The 13403-nt window shown below is 35.1% G+C and overlaps 2 protein-coding genes across 3 annotated transcripts in view; both read right to left on the minus strand.

Moving 5' to 3' along the window:
- LOC107591812 (glutathione S-transferase Mu 3-like) overlaps window positions 1-2836 on the minus strand; it is a 16138-nt gene extending 13302 nt beyond the window's left edge. The window contains exon 1 of one of the 2 annotated variants that reach the window (XM_016281072.1): window positions 2802-2836. In XM_016281072.1, coding sequence (XP_016136558.1) covers window positions 2802-2815 — 14 coding nt within the window. In that variant the 5' untranslated portion in view covers window positions 2816-2836. The remainder of the gene's footprint in view (window positions 1-2801) is intronic. The other variant, XM_016281073.1, reaches the window with a different exon arrangement.
- An 877-nt stretch (window positions 2837-3713) lies between these two features.
- Window positions 3714-13403, minus strand: part of LOC107591850 (AMP deaminase 2-like) — a 24017-nt gene continuing 14327 nt past the window's right edge. Inside the window, exons 7-15 of the mRNA XM_016281128.1 lie at window positions 11861-11987; window positions 10437-10526; window positions 9948-10077; window positions 9598-9792; window positions 8140-8271; window positions 7865-8030; window positions 6709-6968; window positions 6491-6601; window positions 3714-4709 (exon numbers count right to left, since the gene is read on the minus strand). Coding sequence (XP_016136614.1) covers window positions 4494-4709; window positions 6491-6601; window positions 6709-6968; window positions 7865-8030; window positions 8140-8271; window positions 9598-9792; window positions 9948-10077; window positions 10437-10526; window positions 11861-11987 — 1427 coding nt within the window. The 3' untranslated portion in view covers window positions 3714-4493. The remainder of the gene's footprint in view (window positions 4710-6490; window positions 6602-6708; window positions 6969-7864; window positions 8031-8139; window positions 8272-9597; window positions 9793-9947; window positions 10078-10436; window positions 10527-11860; window positions 11988-13403) is intronic.

The raw sequence follows: 13403 nt of genomic DNA on the forward strand, positions 1-13403 counted from the left end.
ATGTACTGAGAAGCCTGGCAAAATCTTACACTTGACAAACACACCAATATCATCCCAAAACTTCTGAGTGTAGTGACATGACCAAAATAAGTGTAACACAGTTTCTTCAGAATTCGAACAAAAAGAGCATGTAAAGCTCAATGTCAGATTTAAATCTTTGTATAAACTTCTTTACGGGGTAGAACCTTGGTATGAGTTAAAATAAATTTTACCTTGTTTGTGAGAAAGAATTTTTGCTGTAGAGACCAGATTTTTTTCCAATTAAGGTTAACAAACAAATTATTCCAAAAGGAAATCACAGGTGGAACAGAAATCAGATTCTTAAGAAATAAAGATCGTATTTTATAATTTTTGGCTTTCGACTCAGAGAAACAAATTTTACCAACAGGAGTATCACAAGGTTTAGGAAAGGAAGCAGTAGATACTGATAAGTAATTACAGTTTTTAAAAAGCATACATAAACCAGAGGGGATAGCTCCCAAAACTGTAGCAAATTATTTTGGTGTTATTGGTATTTGGTATTTGGAAAGAAATTCTGAGTACCTGAACAAAAGACCTTGCTCATTAAACAACTGTTCCACGAATAATAAACCATTACTGAACCAACTATCATAAAACAGAGACTTATTCTTGAATAAAATGTTCTTATTGTTCCAAATAAAACATCTTTGTGGTGAAAAGTTATGCTTATAAATTAGTGCCCATGCTAAGAGAACCTGTCGATGAAAGTTGGAAAGTTTGATAGGGAGTTTGGGTATATCATAATTACACATTAAGAGAAAGTGAATGCCACCAAGTTGTGTAAAAACAAGTTGAGGAAAAACATTCCAAATAGAAGATGGTTTGGCTAGATACTGATTCAGCCAATTAATTTTAAATGTATTGTTGAGGGAATCAAAATCAATAAAATTCAGACCACCATTATTATATGTGTTTAATATGACTGATTTTCTCAAATAGTGAGATTTATTTCTCCATAGGAATTTTGTTAAAACCTCATTAATTAATTTAGACGTGGGCTTATCCACAAAAAGAGACTGAGCTGCGTAGGCCAAACGAGACAGACCCTCTGCCTTAGTAAGCAGCGTTCTGCCTTTTAGTGACAGATCCCTTTGTAACCAGCAATTGCAGTTTTTTTGTGTTTTGGTAATAATAGGTTTGAAGTTTGCTGAGCACCTACATTCATCTTTAGTAATTAATATACCAAGATAAGTTACCCTATTTTTGACAGCAATATCCTCAATTGAAGTAAGAGAGCAATCTTTAATTGGTAGCAATTCGCATTTGTTAAAGTTTAAATTTAATCCCGAAGCTTCAGAAAAAGACTGAAGAATATCCAAAGCCAATGGAATTTGTGACGAATCATTCAAGAATAAAGCTGTATCGTCCGCTAATTGAGTAATTTTTATTTTAGTGTTGCCAATTGTGATACCCTTTAACTGACTATTGTTGATATGTGTGCTAAGAAACTGTGTTGCAATTAGGAACAGGTAAGGGGAAACTGGACATCCTTGTCGAACTCCTCGTTTTAAAAAGAATCTAGGTGAAGTACCATTACTTAATTTGATAGAGCTGTTTCCGTTTATGTACAGCATTTGGACCATCCTGCAAAAAGCATCGCCAAAGCCAATTTTTTGTAGAGCCTGAAATAAAAATGTGTGTTCCAATGTGTCAAAAGCTTTGTAATAATCTAAAAAGAAAATGAAACCATCACAGTCTATTAAATCTGAATAATCTAACATATCTAGTACTAACCGTATATTATTAGAAATGTGCCTTTTCTGCATAAATCCTGATTGTGTTTCGTCAATTATGGAGTTCAAAACATATTTCAATCTTTTTGCTAGAACTAAAGCAATAATTTTATAATCATTATTTAATAATGTAATTGGACGCCAATTGTCTATTAAGAGGGGATCTTTATTTAATTTTGGGATAAGCGTTATTAATCCTTGACATAATGTGGCTGGAAGTAATGTTTTGAACTTCCCATCACTAATTTGTTGCTAAATGACGTTGTGATGTCATTGCGTAATGACGTCATTGCGTAATCACGACGCAAAATTGTCACATCATCAAATCTCAGCAAAAAATATATTATATTTATGTTAGTAAAATAATATGCATGATAAAATATAAATAACTGTATTTTTAAATACATTGAATTATTGAAAACGTACACATTTTTGAATGATTTCATTTTAAGATTTTTTAGTAGCTAGTAAACTAGTAATTCTACACATTCTCAACTAATATGCTTTAAGCAGTGTATTAGTAGTTAGTTAGTATGCTACACTCTAAGAAAAGTCTGTAAAAATAAGGCACAATCTACTATGTTAATATGAAAGAATTTTCCGTAATGGTTTTTTACCTGCATTTTAAATTACGCATTGTGTTTTCGGGTTACAGGGTTATAATGGATAATGCATTTTTCTTACAGTATACTAACTGATCAACAATCGCAGGTACAAGCTACTAACAAAGTGTATCATAAATGAACAATTATTCAATTATCAAATTATTCAATTATTATTATTAAATTGAACAATTGCAAATAGTAGCTAACTCAATTCACGTGATGTGTGTAGGCTACTGCTAGGCATCTGTGGTTTCCTCTTTTTGTGTAATTTGGATGGAAAATGTGTGCCTTTTTATTGTCTAACTTATCAAAAGTTGCCAAATCAATTTTTTAAAATTGCTAAATGTGTTGCTAGGTGCTTTTAGAAGAAAAAGCTGCTAGGATAGTCTGAAAAGTTGCTAAATTTAGCAACAAAATGGCTAAGTTGGCAACACTGGTAACAGTTTTGCTCTTCATAGGAGCGGCGGAATGGAGGAGGGGGCGTGTACGTAAGACGTACTATAACGGTTTAGAGTTAAAGAGATACTACACCCACAAAATGGATGTTCTGTCATGTTATTAATCTTATGTTCATGCTAAATAATAAAATATTAAATTTATAATTTTCAAGCAATATGCCTATGTGCATTCTAAATACATACCCATGTTTTAGAATTTTACCAAGGAGAAAAAAATCTTATTGGGACCACAAGGTCAACATGTTTGTTATTATATACATCTATATGAGGCGTTAAATTAGAACTAGTTTAGAACGCATTTACATCATAGATGCATATATAATGTACCATAATTTAACAAAAATAGGTGTTTGTTTATCTTAACAATCTTAAGTAATTCTTTATCCCATGCAGCAGTCGATTTTATTAACACCAACTGATTTCACTTTTCTTTTTCTTATATAAAGTTCACAATAAACGTCTTCCCGTTATCTTGGAAATGTTTGACTATGCTTGATCCTTGTCCCAGATTTTCAGAAACACCCAAAAGCATACAATTATTTTATTAAAAACTAATATTAAAAATGAATCTGGACCAAACATTTAATGTGATGCAAAAACATGCAAGTTATTGTAAAACTGTTGCTCTAATACGTTTAGGCAGAATTTACAGCCACAACACTAGAGGAACAAAAAACATAGGAAAAAACGCTGGTCAAAAGCACTGAACACACTGGTTTGTCGCAAAAATACTTTCACTACCCCCCCCATATTAGCAAAAGAATCTGAAGTCTTGCACATTCACAAGAAATAGCTCACTTCTGCTTTGAAAAATACAGTGAATAGTATATCTGCAATATTAAATCCACAGACTCAAATCCAAATCCTCAGTTTTATATTTTAATTTTGAGATACAGAATACAGCAGAAAAAAATAAACTTCATTTTGATATTATCATGTCTGATTTACAATAAATAGCACTAATCATCAATAAATTACAGACACACATAAAATGGCCAAATGACTCAAAGGATACAATCACTATAAAATAAATAACACAATAATAAACTTATTAGAACAGAACCTGTTAAAATCAAGAATATAAAGGAGATAAAAATCCATTTAAAAATGACAGGATGACGATGGCTCATGGCAGAGATGTGCGTGGGTACATGAGCTCACACATAGTAGCTAAAGAACAAATGTTTATGGCTGTCAGCATTCAGAACAAGTGTACAAGCGACAACAAATGTATATTATCTATGATGGTGTAAACCATTTCACTGATCTTCATGCTGGACTGCAGGTTAAGGACAGTGTAAAGTCCACAGTAACAGAGGGGGAGATTTCTGGGGTTTCCTGATGCTTGACTGTGGATTTCTGGAGCCCTCTAGTAGTTCACAGATACTGTAAGTGTTTCCAGTTGGTATTCCGCAAAATGTTTATGCGCTTTTGTCAAAGACAACATTGGCATTTCCTTTGTGCAAATTCACTTTTTTTTTCTCAGACTTTAAACCTGCAATTTACAAACAAAATAACTACAGTAGATTTCTAGCAAATACCTAAGTCTAATAAAAAAAATGGGTATTTAGTTGAACACCAGTGGAATCAAACACAGTATGACTGTGCCACATTTCCCTGAATTGCCTTTCACTCACATTCTGCACTGGATGAATAATTGAAAGCGTATGACACCGCTAACGTCTGGCTGGTCCTGCAGCCTTGCACAGGGAGCCCTGCTCTTCAATCGTCTCCAGCTCCTCTGACCGCACAGCCTGGGTGATCAGATTCAGCTCCTCGCACAGTGTCTCAAAGCGGTACGCCACTCGGATGTCTGGAACGTTAGTGCGTCTGATGTCATTGCCCTCCTGCCCTTCTTTCAGATAACGTGGCCCCAGCCAATAGCTTTTCACCTGGACACAAGACATCTATATGCATTAGTCACATGTTTTTCTCTCTGATTCCTTGTATTTGAATTGTCTATATCAGTGGTTTGGCTTCAGGATGCACACTGGACATCAAGTGTGACCAAACAAAGTACCAAAACTGTTTTTTGAACAAAACTGAATGGCAGCCAATAATTTACCACACAAAACATACTGTGGATGCCACAAATATCCTCAAAGGCAAAAGAAGCCATATATAATGTAAAATAATCTGGGTCATATTTTCCTTTATATACTGTAGTTTTGGTCAGGGCTTTAGAGAATGAGGTAATTTTATGCAATCTGCTTTTGTTGGCTTTTAACTACTGTAATTTGACTACTGACAGATAAGCTTGTGCCAATATAGTGTTGTGTTTTGACACACAACTAAATTGGTTGCCACAACAACAGAAGATATGAGAAGTATTTTATCCTCCCTTTTAAAAGCGGAAAGTCTTAAAGTTACATTTCAGTGAGGAATAAAGTATTGTTTTTCTCTGCTGTCCATAATTAATTTTTTGGTCACGACACACCAGTTGAGAACCACCACTCAAAAGTTTGGCAAGATTTTTAAAGGGGTGGTTGATTATGATTTCACTTTTTGAACTTTAGTTAGTGTGTAATGTTGCTGTTAGAGCATAAACAACGGCTGCAAAGTTACGACGCTCCGAGTTCAATGCAAAGGGGAATATTTTCTTTTAAAGTAATCGCTGTTTAAGGACTACAAAAAAAAAAAGAAAAGAAAAAAAGCTTCTTCCTGGGTTTGTGACATCACTAACACTGATGTTTCCATAAACCCCGCCCCCAGGAACATGCAACTACCTGTAATGGTAAGGGGGCGTGACGTTTCCGGACAATGTGCACTAGGCAGTTAGCAAATTACAAACACACTCAGCCTGCTAACCAATCAGAGCCCATTGCATATTTCTGAGGGAGGGGCTTAATAGAACCAGGAACTCAACAGACAGTTTGGACGAGAATGGAAACAGCGGTGTAGTATAAAGGTAAAATATGTTAAAATAATGTTGTTGTTTTTTTAAATAATGTTTTTAAAAAAAACGAAGCATGAGCACATGTTACACTGCACCCCATAAACACAATCAAGCTTTCGAAAAAAGCTGATCAACCACCCCTTTAATGTCTTTGAAAGAAGTCTCTCGTGCTCACTAAGGCTGCATTTATTTGATCAAAATATAGTAAAAACAGTAATATTGTGAAATATTATTACAATATAAAACAACTGTTTTATATTTATTCCTGTGATGACAAAGATTAATTTTTAGCAGCCATTACTCCAGTCTTCAGTGTCACATAATTCTTTAGAAATCATTCTAATATGATGATTTGTTGATCAAGAAACATTTTTTTCTTATTATCAATGTTGAACACAGCTGTGCTGCTTTATATTTTTGTGGAAATGGTTATACATTCTTTTATAGGATTCCTTAAATTATATAAAATTCTAAAGAACAGCATTTATTTTAATTTTGAATGGAAATCTTTTGTAATATTTTAAATGTCACTTTTGATCAATGCATCCTTGCTAAATAAAAGTATTAAGGAAAAAAAAAATCTTACTGACCCCAACATTTTGAACAGTAGCGTATGTAGAAATGAAGATTAATATAAAATTTTAGAGTATGGTTCATTTTTAGGTCATGGTACCTAATGCTTTACCTTACCAGAATGTAGAAAGTAAAATGTGCACACTAAACAACACAAAACTGACTTCTGCCACTGCTGACAGGCGTACGTGTAGATGTGAGCACCTGTTGAGAAAATCCACTCATGAGCACACTGTTTCGGGACAGCTCACACATGTCACACGAGCTCAGCTTCCACACCTGAGCAGCGATGCTGTACTCCTCCATCAGCGGCTCCTGAACAACCACACACACACTAGGTCAAACACATTGAGACCTCACTCAAGGAATAACAGATATAATTAAAATATTTGAACATCTGATGGTATAGTTTGGCTTGTAACCTTTGTGAAATGGAACTGCAGTGGGTCATCAGTGGACAAAGACACCATGAGACCCCGGGACAGGTACTCAGGCAGTGGATTTCGATGGTAACTGAGGAAGAGGCTGTTGTTGCTGAGTGGGGACATGGCTATGCCGATCTGAGCCAGGTAATACAGATACTGCAGTACAGGAGCCTGAAGAAGATACACAAACGTCTCTCTCTGGGTGGACTGATAAGCTCTTGACTGTTTGCAATGGGTCTTGAAGATAAGAATATTAGCTCTAAAATATCAAGTGTGAAAAAACGTGATGTTGTTCTGTCAAAATTGTTCACAGTAAGTCAAAGCTGAAGAGGGTATCAATGTTTGAATGGCTGTTGAATACTGGCACCTTTCAAATTGTTTACCATGTTAAGGTCTGATATTAACACATACGGCCTTGGGTTGATACAAAACAATCATGAAAAAAAAAAAATCTTGAGTTCACACTTACATAAAATAAATAGTTATGCATATTTGGTGTGCTGTCTGAGGGGAGGGCTCCGAGCTCCAAATATACCTATTATCTTGTTTATTGGGTTGCTTACTGAATAAGCTCCTCTCACTTAGGTGCTTTTCAATGTAATAATAATATACACCACTGTTCAAATGTTTGGGGTCTGTAAGATATTTCTTAAGAAAAATTGCTTTATTCAGCAAGGACACTTTGATCAAAAGTGGAAAATAAATATCAAGGTTTCCACATAACTATTAAGTAGCACAACAGTTTACAACATTGTTAACAATAAGAAATGTTTCTTGAACTTTAAATCAGCATATTAGAATGATTTCTGAAGGATCATGTGACACTGAAGACTGGAGTAATGACTGCTGACAATTCAACTTTGCCCTCACAGGAACAAATTACTTTTTAAAATACATTTAAATAGAAAACAGTTATTTAAAATTTTAATAATCTTTCACAATACTACTGTTTTTACTGTACTTTGGATCAAATAAATGCAGCCTTGGTGAACATAAGACACTTCCAAAAACATTTAAAAAATCGTACTGACCCCAAACTTTTAGACAAGAGTAAATATTTGTATTTTTTAATTTGATCAGAGATTTAGGCCTACTGTAGGCATCAGATAATATACTGCCACTTTATATCGACACTTCTTAATGTTCAGTACTCACAATAACCGGGGCACCTGCACCAGCCAGCGCACATTATCTGAATAAACTTTGTGTTTGACGGCCCACTGAGCCAGTTTATCCCATTCATCTCGTGAGCGGCCGTAGATGGAGAGTCTCAGCTCCACATTCTGATATTTGCTCTCCTCCAGGTCTGCCATCACCTCCTGAAATGCACCAACATACAACTATCAACAGGGGGCACACTTTACCATATGAAACTGAATTCATCCTCAATTTATGTTGTTAACCTCAAAGATTATAAGGAACAGATACCTTGATTATGTGCCCGAAGTATTTCCCCTCAATATGGTTGTCAGTCTTGATAAAGATTTCTCGGAGGATGGACTCTCCAATTGGGTTGTATTTGGAATTGAATTTATCAAAGCGGTGAAACGTGTTACGGTCCTACAGGAAAGAGAATATTTGTATCATTTAAAAAAATCTTTTTCCCCCCCTCATCCTGCTTTCCAAAACTACTTCTTCAATGTTGCCCAATTATTTCCATGTACAATTTAGAGAAGAATCTCATTTAGTAAAGGGACCAATTAAACTGTGTGCAACTTTATACAGCATTCATTTAGAGTCACAGTTTGCATTCAGTAGAGAACAACGGGTCATTCATCAGCTTTTCCAGTTCTCACTTGTGTAAACCCATAAAGCTTGTGCAACTCTGTGCAACATATTTTTAGTGAGAGTGACCTACATCCCACGCAAACTCATTAAGTTTGAAACTCCCACTAAATATTTGACTTGCCATCTACTGTGTGAAACAACTTCAAGTTAACTTTATTTTAAGTTCTTTTAAAACTATTTCATGGTTCTGTGTTATTTCAGTTTTCTGTTCTTTTCTGTTCATATTTTTGTTAATAGTCAATAGTCGTTTAGGTTTTAATGAATAATTGTTAAGTCAACCAGATATAACATATTAGGCACTACCATTCAAAAGTTTGTGGTCAGTAAGTCTTTTAAGAAATTAATAGCCTACTTTTATTCAACAATGACAAAAAAAATGGACAAAATGTGACAGCAAAGACATTTATGTTATGAAATATTTCTATTTGAAATAAATGCTGTTCTTTTGAACTTTTTATTCAACAAAGAATCCTGAAAAAAAAGTGTAATATTTTTATATTTTTCAACATTCACAACAAAAATGTTTCTTAAGCACCAAATCAGCATATTAGCATGATTTCTGAAAGATCATGCGACACTGAAGACTGGAGTAATGACTGCTGAAAATTTAGCTTTGCAATCACAGGAATACAATTTTAATAATATAATAATTACAATATTTCACAATATTACTGTTTTTACGGTAGTTTTGTTTTTCAACATTCACAACAAAAATGTTTCTTAAGCACCAAATCAGCATATTAGCATGATTTCTGAAAGATCATGCGACACTGAAGACTGGAGTAATGACTGCTGAAGATTTAGCTTTGCAATCACAGGAATACAATTTTAATAATATAATAATTACAATATTTCACAATATTACTGTTTTTACGGTAGTTTTTATTAAATCTTGGTGAACATAAGAGACCTCTTTCAAAAACACAAAAATCTGTAAGCCCCAAATATTTTAACAGTAGTGTATTCACAACTGTAGTGTATATTCAGTTTCTATTATTATTATTATTATTATTGATTATTATGTCTAATTGCTAGTGATGGTAGAAGTATTTTTCCAACCACTGATGGCATGTGTATAAGTACCTCTACAGTTCTTACCGCATGCATATCCAGAGTGTCTACGCTGAGGTCAAAGGCCGTCAGGTTCATGCTCTCAAACACCTCTGATAGAGTCTGTCCTCGGCCTTGTTCTACATGGACGATTTCACCTGGATACTTCTTCATGGCTCTTTTAATAAAGCGCAGCAGGTGCTTCTGATTCATGCAGGATGAAGCATGGATATGTGTGTCCACCTGAAGGTCAAGATGTCAAAGTTCAATAGTGATAATCACATCACAAGTGATCAGCAATGATTAATCAAATAATCCGATTTTTCCTGTGACAACCACTAATAAATTTAATGAACTTCAACAAAGTTTTTGTGTGTTCATGCCGTTGAATAGCGGACCTTCCTGATGTTGTAGAAATCACGGTGTGGGACTTTCTTCTGTGCTGCCAACTCTTTCATCTCATTTAAGAGAATGTGCATCTGGAACTTGGAGCTGAGGTACTGCAGCCGGCGATAGCAAAAGGATTTCCTGTGTGAAAAATATACAATCGGGAATCTGTATGCTAAACCTAAGGCAGATCAGACCAGTTCTGGCTATTTTTGGGGTTAGATTTAGACTTTGCCACCTCTTCATCTTTGTGACATTATTCAGATTACAAATTAATTACAGGTCTTTATCTCAGTGAGGACAGGTTCATTTGTTTTTACATTTCAATCACAGGTTCAAACTGAGGTCAGTACGTATTGATTTCAATCAAGCAAAGGAGCCCACTCAGGGATCAGCTCACATTTACAGAATGAGCTGTTTCAATAAGTAATTTGATCATCTTTTCGTGATACTGCTGCATCAGAATGGAAACAAACCTCACAGTGTTCAGTACAACTTACACTGGCCCGTTAATGATGAGTGCCATCATCATGTTCATATCAGCTATGTATTCCTGCAGGTCTGGGTACGGCAAGTCCAGCTCTGAGGAACTGATGTACATTATGAACAAACAAAAAGACAAAAAAAGACAAAATGTTAAAGGATTAGTTCACTACCAGAACAAACATTTCCTAATAATTTACTCACCACCCCCATGTCATCCAATATTTTCATGTCTTTCTTTAAGGTTTCTGAGGAAAGCATTCCTGGATTTTTCTCCATATTATGGACTTCAAAGGTCCAAAGTTTCAGTGCAGCTTCAAAGGGCTCTAAACAATCCCAGCCGAGGAATAAGTGTCTTATCTAGCGAAACAATCGATCATTTTCTAAAATAAATAAATAAATAAAATAAAAATGTATATATATTTTAACTACAAATGCTCATCTTGCACTAGCTCCGTGATGCGCATCCGCAAATTCGCACATTATGTAATCACGAAAGGTCACTCACACACACACATGACCTTTCCAACGTGACCTGCGTAATGTGTGGAGTCGAGCTAGTGCAAGATGAGCATTTGTGATTAAAATGTATTTCACTTTTTATTTTTATTTTTTAAGAAAATGCACAATCTCTAGATTAGAATTATTTCTGAGCTGGGATCGTGTAGAGTAGCAATGGTGAAATGAAGCTTTGAGAAGCACCGAGGCTTTCCCCTCAACTCAAATTGTAAATTGGTTCATTACTTGAAGCTTTTCACGTTGCACACTAATGACGTCTTGTGGTCAAAGGTAGAAAAAGGTGCCTCTGCGTCCTAGCAATTTTTGGACTGTTTAATAAAAATGAATTCATTTGTGCTACGAAAACTATATAAAGCAATAAAAAAATAAAATGTGGTATGAATGAGTCTGTGAATACATTTATGAAAAAAATAAGCATGGGTCATGTAGGCATATATATGATCAAAATAAGTGAAGATTATTGTGGCATTGTCAGTTGAAGTATTTTTGAAGTGGGGATTAATACAAACTGAACATGCACAAAACTGCACATGTACATATTTATTTGTATTATGATTTATTCTTATCTATATGATACTTGAAACCTGCACAAGGGGTTCACGTTATTTGAATCAGAATACGAAGCAGTCACTGATTTTGTGTGTGAAAACTTCGGATGTCACAGATCACGTGGTTATAGCAAAATGAATCAAACTCCGGTACAGTGCTTCACTGTGAGATGTTTGTTTTTTTTATACAAGTTTCGAAGCCTCGGTGCCGAACGTCACATCACTAGAGCCCTTTGAACTGCACTGAAGCTGCAATTTGGACCTTCAGCCCGTTGGCCACCATTGAAGTCCATTATATGGAGAAAAATCCTGGAATGTTTTCCTCAAAAACCTTAATTTACAATGGTCAGTGAGTAAACAGGAAGAAGTCTTACTTGTGCGTGTACACATGAACAACACCATCTACCATCTTGCAAGTGTAGCTCAATCCTGGGGGCATGTTGGCAGGGTCTAGCACCTCATAGGGGTGGGTTTCTGAGACAGGAGGGTGGACCGTTGCATCTGTGGAGAACACATGATATAGGCCAAAGAGTGGGAGATGTTGTTTTGTTTTGTAACTGAATATTGATCACACAAAAATTACACTTATACATATAATAAAGTTTGGGGTTGGTAAGATTTTTTTTGTTTTTGAAAGAACATTTTTATGCTCACCAATGCTGCATTTATCTGATCAAAAATACAGTAAAACCAGTGATATTGTGAAATATTTTGGGTTGTCAACGTTAACGCGCTAACGCATGCGATTAATTTTACAATCCTTAACGCGTAATATAAAAGAAACCAGGCTGATTACATCAGAGATTGCAGAGAGAACAGACTCGCGTTGCATTTTCAGTGAATTATTCATTCCAGTGTTTCGCTTTTAAACAAAAAAAATAAATATTACATTTGTTCATCACTTAAGTCATATGAATGACTTTTATTGTATTTTGTAATTGTGGTGGTAACGATAAAAAAAATTCATTTTTGTGAACTACCGCTTTAATGAGCAGAAATGTGTTTGTTCTGTGGTTTAACGGATCATTTGTGGTTCATAAACAGATGCTGAATCTGCAAACAAAGCACATGCCTTCAGTTCTTTCCACAGTTAAGTCAATTCCATGAAATCACTCAGCTGTAAATTATTCCTCTCTTCTAAATGCAGATCAATCCAGTGTGTCTCTCTCTATTGAGTTTAAACACAATCTTAAACTTTTCCATTTACTGTACATTTTAGCTATAAGATCCTGATTCTTGGACATAAATCATTAATCCTCAAAATACAAACCCAATTCCAAAAAAGTTGGGACACTGTACAAATTGTGAGTAAAAAAGGAATGGAATAATTTACAAATCTCATAAACTTATATTTTATTCACAATAGAATATAGATAACATATCAAATGTTGAAAGTGAGACATTTTGAAATGTCATGCCAAATATTGGCTCATTTTGGATTTCATGAGAGCTACACATTCTAAAAAAGTTGGGACAGGTAGCAATAAGAGGCCGGAAAAGTTAAATGTACATATAAGGAACAGCTGGAGGACCAATTTGCAACTTATTAGGTCAATTGGCAACATGATTGGGTATAAAAAGAGCCTCTCAGAGTGGCAGTTTCTCTTAGAAGTCAAGATGGGCAGAGGATCACCAATTCCCCCAATGCTGTGGCGAAAAATAGTGGAGCAATATCAGAAAAGAGTTTCTCAGAGAAAAATTGCAAAGAGTTTGAAGTTATCATCATCTACAGTGCATAATATCATCCAAAGATTCAGAGAATCTGGAACAATCTCTGTGCGTAAGGGTCAAGGCCGGAAAACCATACTGGATGCCCGTGATCTTCGGGCCCTTAGACGGCACTGCATCACATACAGGAATGCTACTGTAATGAAAATCACAACATGGACTCAGGAATACTTCCAGAAAACATTGCCG

The sequence above is a fragment of the Sinocyclocheilus grahami genome, unplaced genomic scaffold, assembly GCF_001515645.1.
Source record: "Sinocyclocheilus grahami isolate Dianchi unplaced genomic scaffold, SAMN03320097.WGS_v1.1 scaffold146.1, whole genome shotgun sequence".
NCBI lineage: Eukaryota > Metazoa > Chordata > Actinopteri > Cypriniformes > Cyprinidae > Sinocyclocheilus > Sinocyclocheilus grahami.